This window comes from Sarcophilus harrisii, chromosome 4 (assembly GCF_902635505.1).
Source record: "Sarcophilus harrisii chromosome 4, mSarHar1.11, whole genome shotgun sequence".
Classification (NCBI taxonomy): Eukaryota; Metazoa; Chordata; class Mammalia; order Dasyuromorphia; family Dasyuridae; genus Sarcophilus; species Sarcophilus harrisii.
The window spans coordinates 348,357,475-348,371,694 of record NC_045429.1 but is presented as its reverse complement, the minus strand read 5'-3'; the positions used below and the strand labels follow the sequence as shown (position 1 = coordinate 348,371,694).

The following is a 14,220-nucleotide window of genomic DNA, read 5'->3' as shown; positions in this document are numbered from 1 at the left end:
TCTCCATAACTCCTACCTTCTTTCAGGCTCTCTGTGCTTGGATTATTGTGACAACAGGACCCCTGACTAGGAACTCTCTCACTTGGAAGAACTTTAGAAAGTTACTGATTTTCCAGGGAGCTTCAGTTTCCTCATCTGTGAGAAAGAGATGTCTCTGGGCCCTATTTCCTATCACTGGCTTTCAAGGCCTTCAGCGAATAGACGATGGAGGCCTTGATATCATAGCAGAAGATTCTGAAATAGGAATTCCATTCTATCTACTCTTTAGAAATTTTTTAAATTTATTTTTTAACTTAATAAACATTCCAATAACAATAAAAAGATGATTGCACATAAAACTGCAAATCTATTACATACAACTTGCTTTTCCTCTTAAATATATATTAAAGTTATTGTAAACTTTTTTTTCCTTTTAAAAAAGAGTGTAATGTGGTGAAAAAAAAAGCTAGATGTAGTCATAAGTTTGGGCTATGATCTCTGGTCTGAAACTATCTGAGTTATTGTATAACTTTAGTCTCAGTTTCCTCACCCATAAAATAAATGGTTGTATTGTTGGAATTGTAAACTTATCCAACCATTCTGGAGAGTAATTCAGAGCTATGCCCAAAGGGCAATCAAACTGTGAATATGCGCTATGATCCAGCAATACCACTACTAGATCTGTACCCCAAAGAGATCATAAACAAGGGGAAAGGACCTATTTGTACAAAAATGTCAATAGCAGCTCTTTTTGTAATGGCAAAGAATTAGAAATTGAGGAAGTATCCATCAATTGGGGCATGGTTGAACAAGTTGTAATATGTGAATGTAATGGAATATTATTATTCTATAAGAAATGATGAGCAGGTGGATTTCAGAAAAGCCTGGAAAGACTTACACGAACTATTGTTAGGTGAAATGAGCAAAACCAGGAGAACATTGTGTATAGTAACAGCAACACCGTGTGTTAATTCTTCTCAGAAATGCAAGGCAATCCCAAAAGAGATATGATAGAAAAGGCTATCCACATTCAGAGAAAGAACTATGAAGTCTGAATGCATATTGAAGCATATATTTTCACTGAGTATTTCTGCTTATATCCATGACAATATGCCATTGTTTAAACTAGTCTTTCTCAAAGTGTGTTTCATCCAAAGAATCCTGGGAATCTCTGAAACCCTTTCAGAGGGTTTACAAATTCAAAATTAGTTTTTGTTTCTAATAAGGTAAAAAAAATCTATAAATATAATCCACATAAACAAAAACTCCTTGATTTAGAGCAAAAACTCCTCAAAAATTTCTAATAGTTTAAAGATACTGAGCATAAAAGTTTGAGAACCACTGCCCTAAACTCAGAAGTGCTCAAGGTCTGGAAGATTTATCCAATAGCAGCCAGGTGGCTTACTGGATAGAGCACTGGACTTAAGGTCAGGAAGTCCCGAGTTCAACTCCTGTTTCAGACACTTATTATCTATATAATACTGGGCAAATTGCTTCATTTCTCTGTATTTTAGTTTCACCTGTAAAAATGTGGACAGTAAGAGTGCCTACGTTATAGGTTTGTTGTAAGCATCAAATGAGTGTTTTGCAAATCTTAAAGCACTATATAAATGCTAGAAATTAATAGGGGAGACCAGGCTAGACCAGGGCAAGGGGGAGAGAGATTTTTAGGGCTCCAGAGAGGTGACAGCTGTCTGGCACATTAAAAGAAGGCTTGATCTTAGCATACTCTTGGTGACTGACCTCTACAATCAGCCAGTTTCAATAACCACTTGGTTCAGGCTTCTGGGGAGATTGTTTGCCCAAGTCAAGGGAGAACACTCAGGAAGTCAAACCAGCCTGGGAAGCCATATATGTGTTGCCCTGTTGAAAATAATTCCACTGATTGAAAAGACCATTAACATTCTCCTACTCCATTCATTTTGGGATTAACTTATACTTAAGCCTAGGCTTCGGGGCTGGTCACTAATTGCACTGGAGTTGATTTATCAAGTGCACAGTATTTCTATTACAAAATTATTGATTAAAGCTGATGTATTTTATCCACAATAGAGTTGATCTGAGAGCCCTGGAAAATGAATGAAGCCGAGGTCAGCGGCTGGCAGCCAAGCAGATTATTATAAATTCACTGAGGTTACTCAGATCAGTGGAGGGCTCTGGAGAAAGCCTGAGTTTTTTGAGGAAGGCAGCAATCCAGATATAAAAATGGGTAATGGGGGCATCCAACCCCAGACTACCTGGAAAGCAGATCAAGAGTGAAGTCTGTACAGAGAGAAGCATTAGGATAAATCTGTTGGCCAACTGATACTAATAGAGTCAGGGCTTGGTTGCTGCCTGGGGTGGTAGACAGACATTCCTAATTTGTAGATCAAGAGATAAAAGGGACCTTATAAATGAATAAACTGGAGGTTATGGAGATAGTGGAACTTGCATAGAGTCACATAAATAGTAAGTATCAAAGATGAGGTTTAAACTAAGATCCTTTTGTCTCCAGAATCAGTTTCTTTTCCATTATAGCATGCTACATCCCCAAACCATAGGTTGGCCTTCTAATCTTACAAGCTCGTAGCCCCATTGCAAACACTTGCTGGCAAAGCTATTGTTCGCAAAAATGATCAGGTAAGGTTCCAGAGTTCCAAGCAACCATGGTCATTCTGGTCACCATAAGGAGAAGATAGCACTCTTTGGAAAAGACCTTGATGTTAGGGAAGACTGAAGGCAAAAGGGGAAGGGATGGCAGAAGATGGGATGGATAGAATGTGTCATGGAAATGATACAAATGCATTTGGACAGACTTTGAGAAATAGCAGAGGATAGAAAAACCCAGCATGCTATGGTTCACAGGATCATGAGTTGGATATGACTGAACAACAACAAAATTCTCTCTCTTGGAACAGACCTCTTTGGAGAGTGGGATTCAGTAGTATATGGTAGAATAATAATAGCTAAAATTTATATATCACTTACTTTGTGCCAGGCACTTTACTAAGCACATTATAATAATTATCTTGGTCTTCACAATAGCCTTGGGAAGGTAAGTACTATTATTGTCCTCATTTTACAGATAAGGAAACTGAGGCAAACAGAGGTTAAAATGACTTGCCAAGGGTCACACTGCTAGTGTCTAAAGTCATATTTGACTTTACTTGTTCACATTAGAATATTTAAGTTCTTCCTAACTTCAGGCCCAGCTCTCTAGCCACCATCTGCATGCTAGAGTAGAAATAGCATGTCATCTGGAGTCAAAGGGAAATATTTATTTTTATTATTGCTATTATTATCATTATTATTTTTGGCTGAGGCAATTGGGGTTAAGTAAGTTTCCCAGGGTCACACAGCTAGGAAGTGTTAAGTGTCTGAGCCCAGATTTGAACTCAGGCTCTCCTGATTTCAGGGCTGGTGCTCAATCCACTGTACCAGCTAGCTATTCCAGAGGAAAAGACTTTAAATCCATCCCTGAACATATGTTCTGTATGACACTGAACAAATCACGTCAGCTTTCTTGATCCCAGTTTCCTCAATTGTCAAATGATGTAAGTAGGAAAGTTAGCTAGTTGAAACAGTGTCTTGAATGCTGACTTAGGATCAAGAGGTTCCAAGTCCAAATCCTTCAGGTGACTACTAGCTGTGTGACCCTCATAAAGTCACCTCATTTCTTTGGGCCTCAGTTCTCTCATCTGAAAATTGGAAAGGATCAGATTCAATGACCTCTAAAATCTCCTCTAGCTCCAAATTTGGGCTTGTATACTACTTAATATACCTTCTATTTCTAATCTCTCCAACATTAAGTATTTAGTGAGGTTATACTGTCTGCCAGACTTTATTTGTGAAGGGCAGTCCGATATCTTTCAGACGAAAATTGCAACAAGCCTCTAGAAATGATGCTTTGTAAGAAACTTGAGGCTTTGGGAAAAAGAGGACTTGAGAAACTTGCTCACATGTGTCTCAAGGTCTGGAACTACAGCTGATGTAGGCAATCCCAGAGTATAATACATAGCCTGACTAATTATAGCTACATTTCTATTGCACTTTATGGTTTGCAAAGTATTTTTAGCTGAAGGCTATTCCCTTCTATGTCCTAGAAACAGAAATCAAAGTTGGAACTACAGGAATAATCTCCATCAGTCCCTTCATTGTGTAGATGAAACTCAAGATCACAGAAGGGAAGGAATTTGGTGAGTTCATGGTAGGACTGAGGGAGTACCAGATCCCTGCATCCCAATGCCCCCCTGGATCCCCAGCCCAGCCTAGTATTCAGAGATTGTCAATTTGGAATCATTTGTTTTGTTGTAAAGGTGGGAAGATTTGCCCATCTGCCCCACTCAGAAAAATATCTTTTCTGTTGTTCTCATCACACTGATTTGATAATTTCACTTGTTCATTTCATGTATTGAATCTAGAATGGCTCTGTCACACATCCAAGAGACAGGGGAAGGCAAAAGACCTTTTCCATTATCATCCAGCCCTAGGGTTGGGGTTGATCAATAGAAAACTGCCCTTATTGCTTTCGGATGGGGGGGTGGACTCAGGAAGCTCCGAGTTCAAATCCTGCCTCAGTCATTTATTGGTAGTATATTTGTGCCTTGTATATAAGGGAGTGGGTGGGTGGATTTACTGATATGTGATCAGTAAATGTGTGATCAGCTTGTGATAAATTTGTGATCAGTTTCCTTAATCACATTATTTGCCCTTGTGTTGGCTAATGAAGTTCCATTCTTGTTAAGATATGGTGACCAGATTTATAATCAATTTTCATATACTGGTTTAGTCAAGGATTGTTGTTATTTAGTCCATTAATTATGTCTGACTCTTTGTGATCCCATTTGGGGTTTTCTGGGAAAGATACTGGAGTGGTCTCTCATATCCTACTCCAGCTCATTTTACAGATGAAGAAACTGAGGCAAATATGAGTCAGAGACATGCCTAGGATCACAAAGCTAGGAAGTATTTAAGGCTATATTTGAACATGACTCTGAGCCTGATACTCTGTGTATCATGTTGCCACCTAAGGGTCTTATGCTATAAAATAGTATAACGTTTTTTGGGTTTGATTCTAAAACCCTCTGTGTTGATGCCCACAATCAGACTGGCTGAAGGAATAGGCCTGTCTGTGCCTTTAGAGGACCACAGTTTCCAATAGTTCTGAGGTTGTTTTCCTGGAAGGCAACACTATTTGCTTAGAGTCCATCTCTCCTTAAGTCTCATTTTCTCCAGTTAAATGCATTATTATTATTATTATTTTGCTGAGGCAGTTAGGGTCAAGTGGCTTGGCCAGGGTCACACAGCTAGGAAGTGTTAATATCTGAGACCAGATTTGAATTGAGGTCCTCCTGACTTCAGGGCTGGTGCTCTATCTACTGCACCATCTAGCTGCTCCTAGTTAAATGTATTATTTTACAATTATTCACAAAGAAACTCACTGGCCACTTTTCTGCTTACTTATACTGCATCATGAGCTCTTCCAGTAACTTATCCCTAATAGATGGCCTTGAGCCATCCTGAAAAGATGTGTCACCTGCAAATCTGAAAATGTCACACCATTTTTCTTTAGAAAAATCATAAAGGAAACCAAATCCAGTGTGGATCCCTGAAGGCTCTTAGTTTTCAATCTTCTCCATTCCAGATATTCCTTTTTACCCTGTTTCCCCCTCCTGTCTTAAAGCCACTTTTAGACTTATAGTGTCTCTACTTTTAAAGGGCCACCCCTGTCTAGCATGGCCATCACCACATCCCACCTGCTCAGCCTAGTTAACATGGCATCTGAATTCTCTCGAATGACCTGTTATAGAACACAGAATCATAGATCTAAAGCTGGAAAGAGACTCTGAGGCCATCTTCTCATTTTACAGAAACTGTGGCCAAAGGAGACTCCAGGTTACTTATCCAAGGTGACTCTGAGATTAAGAGTCAGAGGCAGGCTCTTTTATCTACATGTTTATCAAAACCTTTCCCAAAAGTAATTAGATTTTCAGCTTGGACTATCTGCTAGTCAAGGTGAAAAAATGATTCATAGCATAAATTTCCTTTAAGCTAATTTCTCTGGCCTACTCTGGATCTCTTGCTATGATACTGTCTAGTGGTTTGTGGCATTTGTCATCCTGGATTCAGATTATCAGGCACTCTAACCATAAGCCAGAAGGTGCTGGCCTTCAGTCAGAAAAGAAATCCTTACAGCCCAGGCAATTTGCTGCTCTGCTAACTTTTCAGCTATGGTCTTCATTTACTTGGGCATTGTCTAGTCAAACAAGAGGGTCCAACTTCTTCGAGGATACAAGGCTGGAATCTCTTCATTGACTGTGTGAGCTTCCCCCAACCCGGGTGCCATGGATACCCTAAGACAAGCACATAAATTACAGATTAGCTCAGTTAATCAAAAGCCATGTGGATGGGATCAGGTTTGACTCTTGGATAGGTTAGTGGGCTTGACTTGATTTCAGCCTGCATCCTTCACCTCAGCAAGAGGTATAACAAAGGTGGGCAGCCAACCACAAGCCAATGGGGCTAGACCATGGACAGTTCCCTGTGACACAGCTTCAATACCAAACACTCTGATGAACCATCACAACTCGATTGTTGTTCCCTAGGATCTGAGTGTACAGGATTGTTCCTCTCTCACTCAGGATATACCTATTCTCCCTAAGCTCTGGACTGCCAATATCAGCTATGCATGGTTTGAGCGGGGGCTCTCCTCAAAGCAGGGCGCATATCTAACTGTGGGACCAGCTTATATCCTCCAGGAGACTACATAACCAATGATGGCATGAGGAACTTTCCTCAGCTTGCCTTTCTTGATGGCAACATTTTAACTCTTATTTCCTCCAGCTATCTTCATGGGAGTAGAGGCTGACATCTCCTGGAACCTGGATACATAGACACTGTGCACACTAGAGATCAAATCCCTTTGCTGCTGGGTGATAGTTAGAAGGTGATTCTTTACATTCATTTGCTGAAACATCAACAGGGGGCTCACCTTGCTTTATTACTGCAGGGCACAGACTGCTGAAAGGGAAGGGGGAAGGAGGAAAGGGGCTTCAAGAAACCATATCCACAGATCATTTTTTTTTTTTTTTTTTAAAGAAAATCCATTTGGTTAATTACTAACAAAAAAGAAGAAGAACATAGAGTAAAGTTTAAGATTAAATTCCAAATCTATTTCTGTTCCCCCACCTTTTTTTCTTTTCTTTTTTTTTTTTTTTGAGCCAGACAGGTTTTAACAGTCATGATGGGGAGGCCTAGAGAGCTGAGGGTGGTGGCCCAGTTTTAAACTGGGGAGCAGGGAGTGTGAAGGGAGGTGGTGGTGGCTGATGGAGAGAACATGGATCCAAGCCTTGGCAACATTGAAAACATGGAGAACCTTTCTCTTTCTGTCAACCCACGGCTATGCTTTAGATGGCTGTACTAGGCCGAGCTGATGGAGACCTGTAATATCAACTCAACAATGCATGTTCTATAACTACGGCTACAGCTACCGGTACATGGACTACAGTGCATGCATTTAGTTCAATCCCACAGATACATACAATCAATCTAAGAACAGGCAGGGGAGGTGTGAAATGTTGTACTGGACGACAGGTGTTTTGGAGTTTTAAGTAATAATTTAAAAAAAATAAAAATAAAGTGTACAAAAAAAAGACATTTCTCGAGAGTTGGATATGAGTTTGTTTCTTGAACTGTTTCATCTGAACAAGCAAAAACATGCAAACCAGCTGCTACTAACAGGAAGCTGGACACTGAGAGAGGATTAATAGGTGAGGACAAACCTTCCCGCTGAGCGTGCTCAGAAGAGTGTTTGAGAGGAGGTGTGCAGATCCTAGTGTAACAGAGGCCAGGAAAGGGTGCCTCAGAGACACTCTCTCACAGCAGCCCCAACCAAGCAAGAGAAAAGACAACAAGACATAACTGCTCACACTCACCACCACTGTCAGTAACTCATGTTACGAGATTGGGTTATGGTTGGCAAGTATAAAGTACAGTAAGGTGTCCTGCTCTGGGACTGAGAGGAAGGGGTGGGTGTTGCAGGGGAATGTGGGAATGGGAGGGGGGCGTGGGGTTTGGAAGTGGGAAGGCTGGCATATTAGCCGACCCATGATGTCAGCTTTAGGGGATGGGGGGTGGTGCTAGATGGGGGAGATTCTCCAAAAAAAATGCTTCCCTCTCCCCTGAAGTCCTATGAGTAAATGGTAAAGGGGAACCAAATTGGATTGGGGGATAGGGCTTGGGTCGGGGTTGGTACTGTTAAGACTGAATGAATAAGCTGAAAATAAACAAATAAATTCTACACTGATCACAAGAAAAGATGACGTTTCGAACGGCCGGTGAAGTCAAAACAAAGGTGATACTGAGAGTGAAGTTGTCTAGGAGTTAGAGGGGGAGGCTGGTGGGGACCAAAGCTCTGCCCAGCTCAGGTCCTCGGCAAGTTCATAAACATCCTTCAGAGAGGTCAGCTGGGGCCTGGGGCAGAGCTAAATGACCCTCTAGATCTCCCACCCCAGGACTAGGGCCTCGGACGATGCAAGTCACTCACTGGGCAGCCAATCCAAGTCAGAAGGCAGCTCCTCTCCACCTTGCCTACCCCTGTGGCCAGAGGTTAGCAGCTCTTGGGAAGATCCCATCAGTAGTTTTTGAAGAAAAACATCAGAAACAAAAGGACTAGGGGAGGTGGAAGAGGGAAAAGAAATCTAGGAAGGAAAAAGAAGGGTCCAAAATGTTGATTGGTCAGCAGTCCAGGTCTATTAGCTCCCCCAAGGCAGGGACCGTGTCTTCTATTTCTTTCATATCCAGGACAGTATTAAGCACATAGAAGGTGCACCCTAGATAGCTACTTAATTGAACCAAAGTTTGAAACTAGGGCATCCACTGCTGACATGTACCTCATCAGGGCAAGGGAGCTCTGCCCATCCTTGTGGATGGGTGGTCTGTTTTAGTTTGAAGATAGCTGGGAAATCAGAAGGAATGGGAGGACAGAAAACTGTCCTCACTTGAGTGTGAGAATAATGGGAGGGGAGGAAGGGGGCCATGCAACAAATCTTCATCTAAAGGAAAGAAAGGCAAAGATCTCCATAACCTGACCACATTTCCTGGCTTCACAACTACACTAACTTTGACTGCTACTAAGGCTGATTATCCCAAAACAGGAACATTTTAGCAAGCACGGGGGAGATTTACACTGGAAAGGGTTGGGGTCCCTCAAGCATCTAGGTGATCTTTTGGACACAGAGCCAAAACAAACACCAGCAGGGGGCATTGTGGAGGGGCTACCTCAGAACCTAGGGCTGCCATCCCCAAATCCCTAGGGGAGTCTGAGGTCAATACTCCTGAATACAACTCACTAACAGTGCAGAAATGAGAATGACTGACCCAAGATGACCTGTTGGAGACTTCTCTCTAGATGAAAATGGCTGCAAAGAAAACACCATTGTTTGGGAGGAAGAAAGGGAAAAAAAACGAAACATGTTTCACAGAAAATGGGTCTGTCCTTGGGTTAGGGGCTGGACAGGGTGACTCCCTCTGGGGTTTTGGGGAGTGGGGTGGGGCTGGGGATTAAGGTTGGGGTGAAGGCAATGGGAATTCATCATTCTCCAACTTGCAAAGAACTCCATGCTGCCCTTTAAACTTGCCACAAAGTCAAAGGGGTGAGGGTGGGGAGGGAGGGAAGAGGTTTATTTGGGGTTAAGGTTTAGCTTCATATTGCAAGTTAACCAAAACAAATAAAGAACTGAATGGAACAGAATAAATAAATAACAACACTCAAAATCTTGAGTTTTTTTTTTTTTTTTTTTCAGGCATAGGTTTGACCAAAGCTCACTTGTCAAGGTACCAAAAAAAAAAAGCACTCAGGGTTAAAACAGAAACAAAAAGAAAACAAAAAACAAAACAAAACAAAAAAAACAAAAGAAAAAAAAAAAAACCCCAACATAACACAGAATCAACAATCATCTCCCCGGAGCCTCTGGATGCTTAGGGGCAACTGGCCAGAGCTGAGGGTGAGCCCCTGGAAGGATTCTCCCAGGCCAAAGCTGAAGAAGGCTCCTCCCCCTCTACCCCCAGCCCAGGTACCAGGGATCCCAGACCCAACATCCAACTTCAGTGGCTTCTTGCCTGGGTTAGTTATATTGGGGCTTTAGGAAAACCACCCCCTCTGTTCCACTTCCCAACTCTCTGGCAAATTGTCCCTCAGCAACCCCTACGTTCCACAGGCCACAAAAATAAAAACCGGGGATTGATGATGTGGGGGGAGAGGGTCCTTTGTAGCTCCACAGGAAGTGCCAGTTTGCATGGAACGGAGTTTTAAAAAATGTCTTTTATTGATATCTTACATTGGGCCCCACCGTGCCATCTTCTCATCACTGAGGGGGTTGGGGTTTGGGCATTTATTTTCATTTTGCATTTTTCTTCACTTCTCCCTACTCCATCCCTTAAGGGTCACATTTTATCAGAGCAAGCTCCCAGCCAGATGCACTTCAGCTCCTGTCCACAGGGCACCAGGAGACATTTGCAAACTCATGCCCCCACATTAGCTGGAGGTAGAGGATGTCTTCCTGGCCAGGGCTGGTAAGAACCAGGAGAGACAGAGAGAGAGTCAGAGAGAGAGACAGAGAGAGAGAGAGAGAGAGAGAGAGAGAGAGAGAGAGACAGAGACAGAGACAGAGAGAAAGAGACACACAGAGAGAGAAAGAAAAAGACAGAAAGATAGAGACAGAGAAGAGACAGAGAGAAAGAAGAAAGAGAGAGAGAGAAGAGAAAGAGAGAGAAGAAAGAGAGAGAAGAGACAGAGAGAGAGAAGAAAGAGGGAAGAACAGAGAGAGAAGAGAGGGAGAGAAAGAGAGAGAGAGAGAGAAAGAGAGAGAGAGAGAAGGAGGAATGGAGAGAGGAAGAGGGAGAAGGGGAATGAGTCAGAGACAGAGAGACAGAGAAAGGCAGAGACAGAGAGGAAGAAGAGAGAAAAAGAGAGAGTGCCCCCCCCCCAAAAGAGAGGCAGAGAGGCAGAGACACACAGAGAGAATGAGAACCATGTCCACTGAAGTGATTTCAAGAGAGGGCCCAGCCTCTGGTCACCATTGAGAAGACTAAAATGTAGCTTCTCTTTGGATGTCCAGGGGGAGCTGAGGCCCATGCTTAGAACAAGATAGGAAATTTCAGGGAGCCAAGACAGAGCCTCTCCAGTTGGCATCCCAGGCTCCCTCCAGCCCCAGCCAGTTAGACTGAACTTTTACTAGTAAAATTTTTGCACTTAACTTGAGCTGGCCCTGAAGCTTCTAGTATGGCTTTGGAAAGTTTAAGGCCTTGGGTAAACAACTAATGATAGCTTGGGGTGTTTTTCCTTAAGGCCAGACAAATTGCTAAGCTGGCCACAAGGCTAGGCTGAACCAATGAGGGGAAATGGAAAAGCCCAGGTATTAGAAAAGTTGAGGGGGTCACAAACTGAGATGTTTGGCCTGGTTTTAGCCTCAGGTCAAAGGACATGGGAAGAAGAGCTGGTGAGCTTGGGGAAAAAACAGCTTCACTCCAGCCAAGGACATCATCCTGAGACTCTGGCTGTACCTGAACCCATTGTCTGGGTAAACACACCTCTTGGTAGAAAAAGGCAAGATCACTGCTTTGGATATCAAGAATGGGTAAATAAGTTTGAATTATAATGTTTTTTGGGTGGGGAGGGGGAGGACATGGGGGAGAGGCCTTTGGTCTTTGAATTTCCTCTCTCACACCTCCTTACAACTCCTAATAAAGTCAGAAAAATGGTACTAAGGTGACTGTTTTTAACCTGATACAAAGTCAGGGGGCAGAATGACCACAGCTGTCAAATAAAGGAGAGATATGAGTTTAAAAACAATTTGATTCTTTTTTTTCCTTAAAGATAAATGAAAGAGATAGAGAGAGAGGAAAAAAAAAAATTCAGTCTCTGGTTTGCAGTTTGGGTTCCACATGCCCTCAGAGATTCCTCAGGCCTCATGGTCCCAGTTCTATAGCCTTAGCTCTTCTCTTCCCTAACCCTCCCTGGGCTTCCTGGTCAAAAGTGTGACCCAGTGGTCAGAGTGCTGGACAGATGCAGCCACACAGAATACCAACAGAGCTTTTACCTTCCCCTGCACACTGGGGGTATGCCGTGTAGCCGCCTCTTCCATACACCTCCCTACCTGATCCTCTTGCAGCTGCCACTGCCGCCGCTGCCACTGGTCCATATGCTGCTGCTGGAAAACCTGGGCACAATAAAAAAGGGAAGATAATAAATAGAGCTTCGGGGAAGGATAGTTTTTGCTTGTTCCCTCCTCTCCCCAGCCCCTACACCAAACAAGATATCGTAGAAGAGGAGGAAGACATGGGTTAGGACTGAACACACAAGAACTTTTCAAGAAATGAACTTGTTAGAGGAACATATTAGTGATTCTCAACCTTTTGGGAAATGTGACATCCTCTGAATTGTCTTGATTTTGTAGCCCTCCCCTCCATCTCACCTGAACATGATATATGCATATGATCTGTTCATTTTTATAAATAAAGTGAATGGTTTATTTTAGGAGGAAGGGAAAGGGAAAGAGGAGAGACTGGACCTGTGATTTCATTAATATAAGGAACTATTTTTGAAGAACTTCCCTCCATTTAGAATCCTAGAGAGCTGTCTAGGGAATTGAGAAGTTAAATGGTTTTCCCAGGGTAGCATAGCCAGTTCTTATCAGAGGTGGGAATTGAACCCAGGGCTTCCTAACTCCAAAGCTGGCTCTCTGTGCTACCCTAAAATGAAGGGGAATTCTTACTTTTAAAATTGATATTCACTAACAATGTATATAGTTTTCCTTTTTTATTATTATTATTTTTTTATTTTATCCTCCCCTAGTTTAGATACTAACATTATATTTGTTTGATAAAAGAAGTCTGGTAGGATATTTTGCTACTCAGTTTTATTTATTTATTTGTTTGTTTGTTTTTGGCAAGGCAATTGGGGTTAAGTGACTTGCCCAGGGTCACATAGTTAGCAAGTGCTATACATCTGAGGTCACATTTGAAGTCAGGTCCTTCTGACTCCAAGTCCAGTGTTCTATCACTGCACCATCTACCTGCCCCTTGTTTCTCAATTTTTGAGAATAACTTGCTTAGTATTGGTATTAACTATTCTTTAAAAATTTGATAGAATTCTCCTGTGAATCTTTTGGGATCAGGCGTCTTCTCTCAACCAATTAATTTCTTTACTGCTAGTTTTCTGAATTGGATTATTTAAGATCTTTTTTCATATTCTGTTGGTTTTGCATATTTTATATTTGTGATTTATATTTTATATTTTCTATTTCTTTTGTGTTCTTAGTTTTGTTAGCATAAATATGCACAGTAGGCTCTGTGAAATTCTTTTTTTTTTAAACTGCTTCTAGTCTAGTTACTTTGTTGACTATTTTGTTGATTTCATTTTCTTCCCTTTTCTTTTTAATCAGATTAGCTAAAGGCTTATGACTTTTGTTAGTCTTTTCAACAAATCCATTTTAAATTCTATTTATCATAAAAGTAAATTAGAATTAACTTTTGCTATTATTATTTAGAAATAAATGGTGTATGGGATAGGGTACCAACCCTGGAACTAGGAAGATATGATTCAAGCCCCTTATCTAACACATACTGGATATGTGATCCTGGGAAAATCATTTAAACTTTTGGAGTTCTTGGCAGTGCTTTACTATAACACACAGAGAAGGTTACAGCCTTCATTGGTAAAGAAAACTGGAGTTCCCAATAGCAGTGAAATCAAAAGTCTAATTCCTATCCTTAACTTGAGTGTTGGGAAGAATTTAACAACTTTGATGGCAATAAATGATGACATCTTGAGGTGTCTCCAAAGCAAGGTTGGGAATGGCTAACATGGGCCTGAATCCACAGAGGGCAGAGGCTGGGTCTCTTTGTACCATATTCAATTAGAGTTGTGTACGAAGCTGGGCTCTCTGGGAACCACTGGTAAAGGAGCTGTTTTAAAACCAGCTGTTCTCTAAGAGGCTGCTGACTGTTGGCTGGGAACGGATGGGGATAGAGGGATTTCTTCCAGTTGGAAGACATCACAAAGACAATGTCACTGCAGCCCTATCCAATTGGATTGCAAAACACTCAACAGGGGGTACCAGCCCAGGAGGGCAGAGGAAACTAACTAGAGGATTTCATGAGGATCAAGTCTTATGGGTTAATGCATCTGCTTATAGGCTTTCACCCTTAGGAGGCAAAGTATCTCAATTTAGTATCTCCAGTTTGAGTACTTCAGCCCAAAGG

The 14,220-nt window shown here is 41.9% G+C and overlaps 1 protein-coding gene across 10 annotated transcripts in view; it reads right to left on the bottom strand.

The window, feature by feature from the left end:
• MSI2 (musashi RNA binding protein 2) overlaps positions 1–14,220 on the bottom strand; it is a 521,162-nt gene that overhangs the window by 33,771 nt on the left and 473,171 nt on the right. For 5 of the 10 annotated variants that reach the window (XM_031966452.1, XM_031966449.1, XM_031966447.1 and 2 more), the window contains one exon: positions 12,057–12,176. In XM_031966452.1, the coding sequence (XP_031822312.1) occupies positions 12,057–12,176 (120 nt within the window). The remainder of the gene's footprint in view (positions 1–12,056; positions 12,177–14,220) is intronic. The other 5 variants (XM_031966451.1, XM_031966454.1, XM_031966453.1 and 2 more) reach the window with 1 other exon arrangement.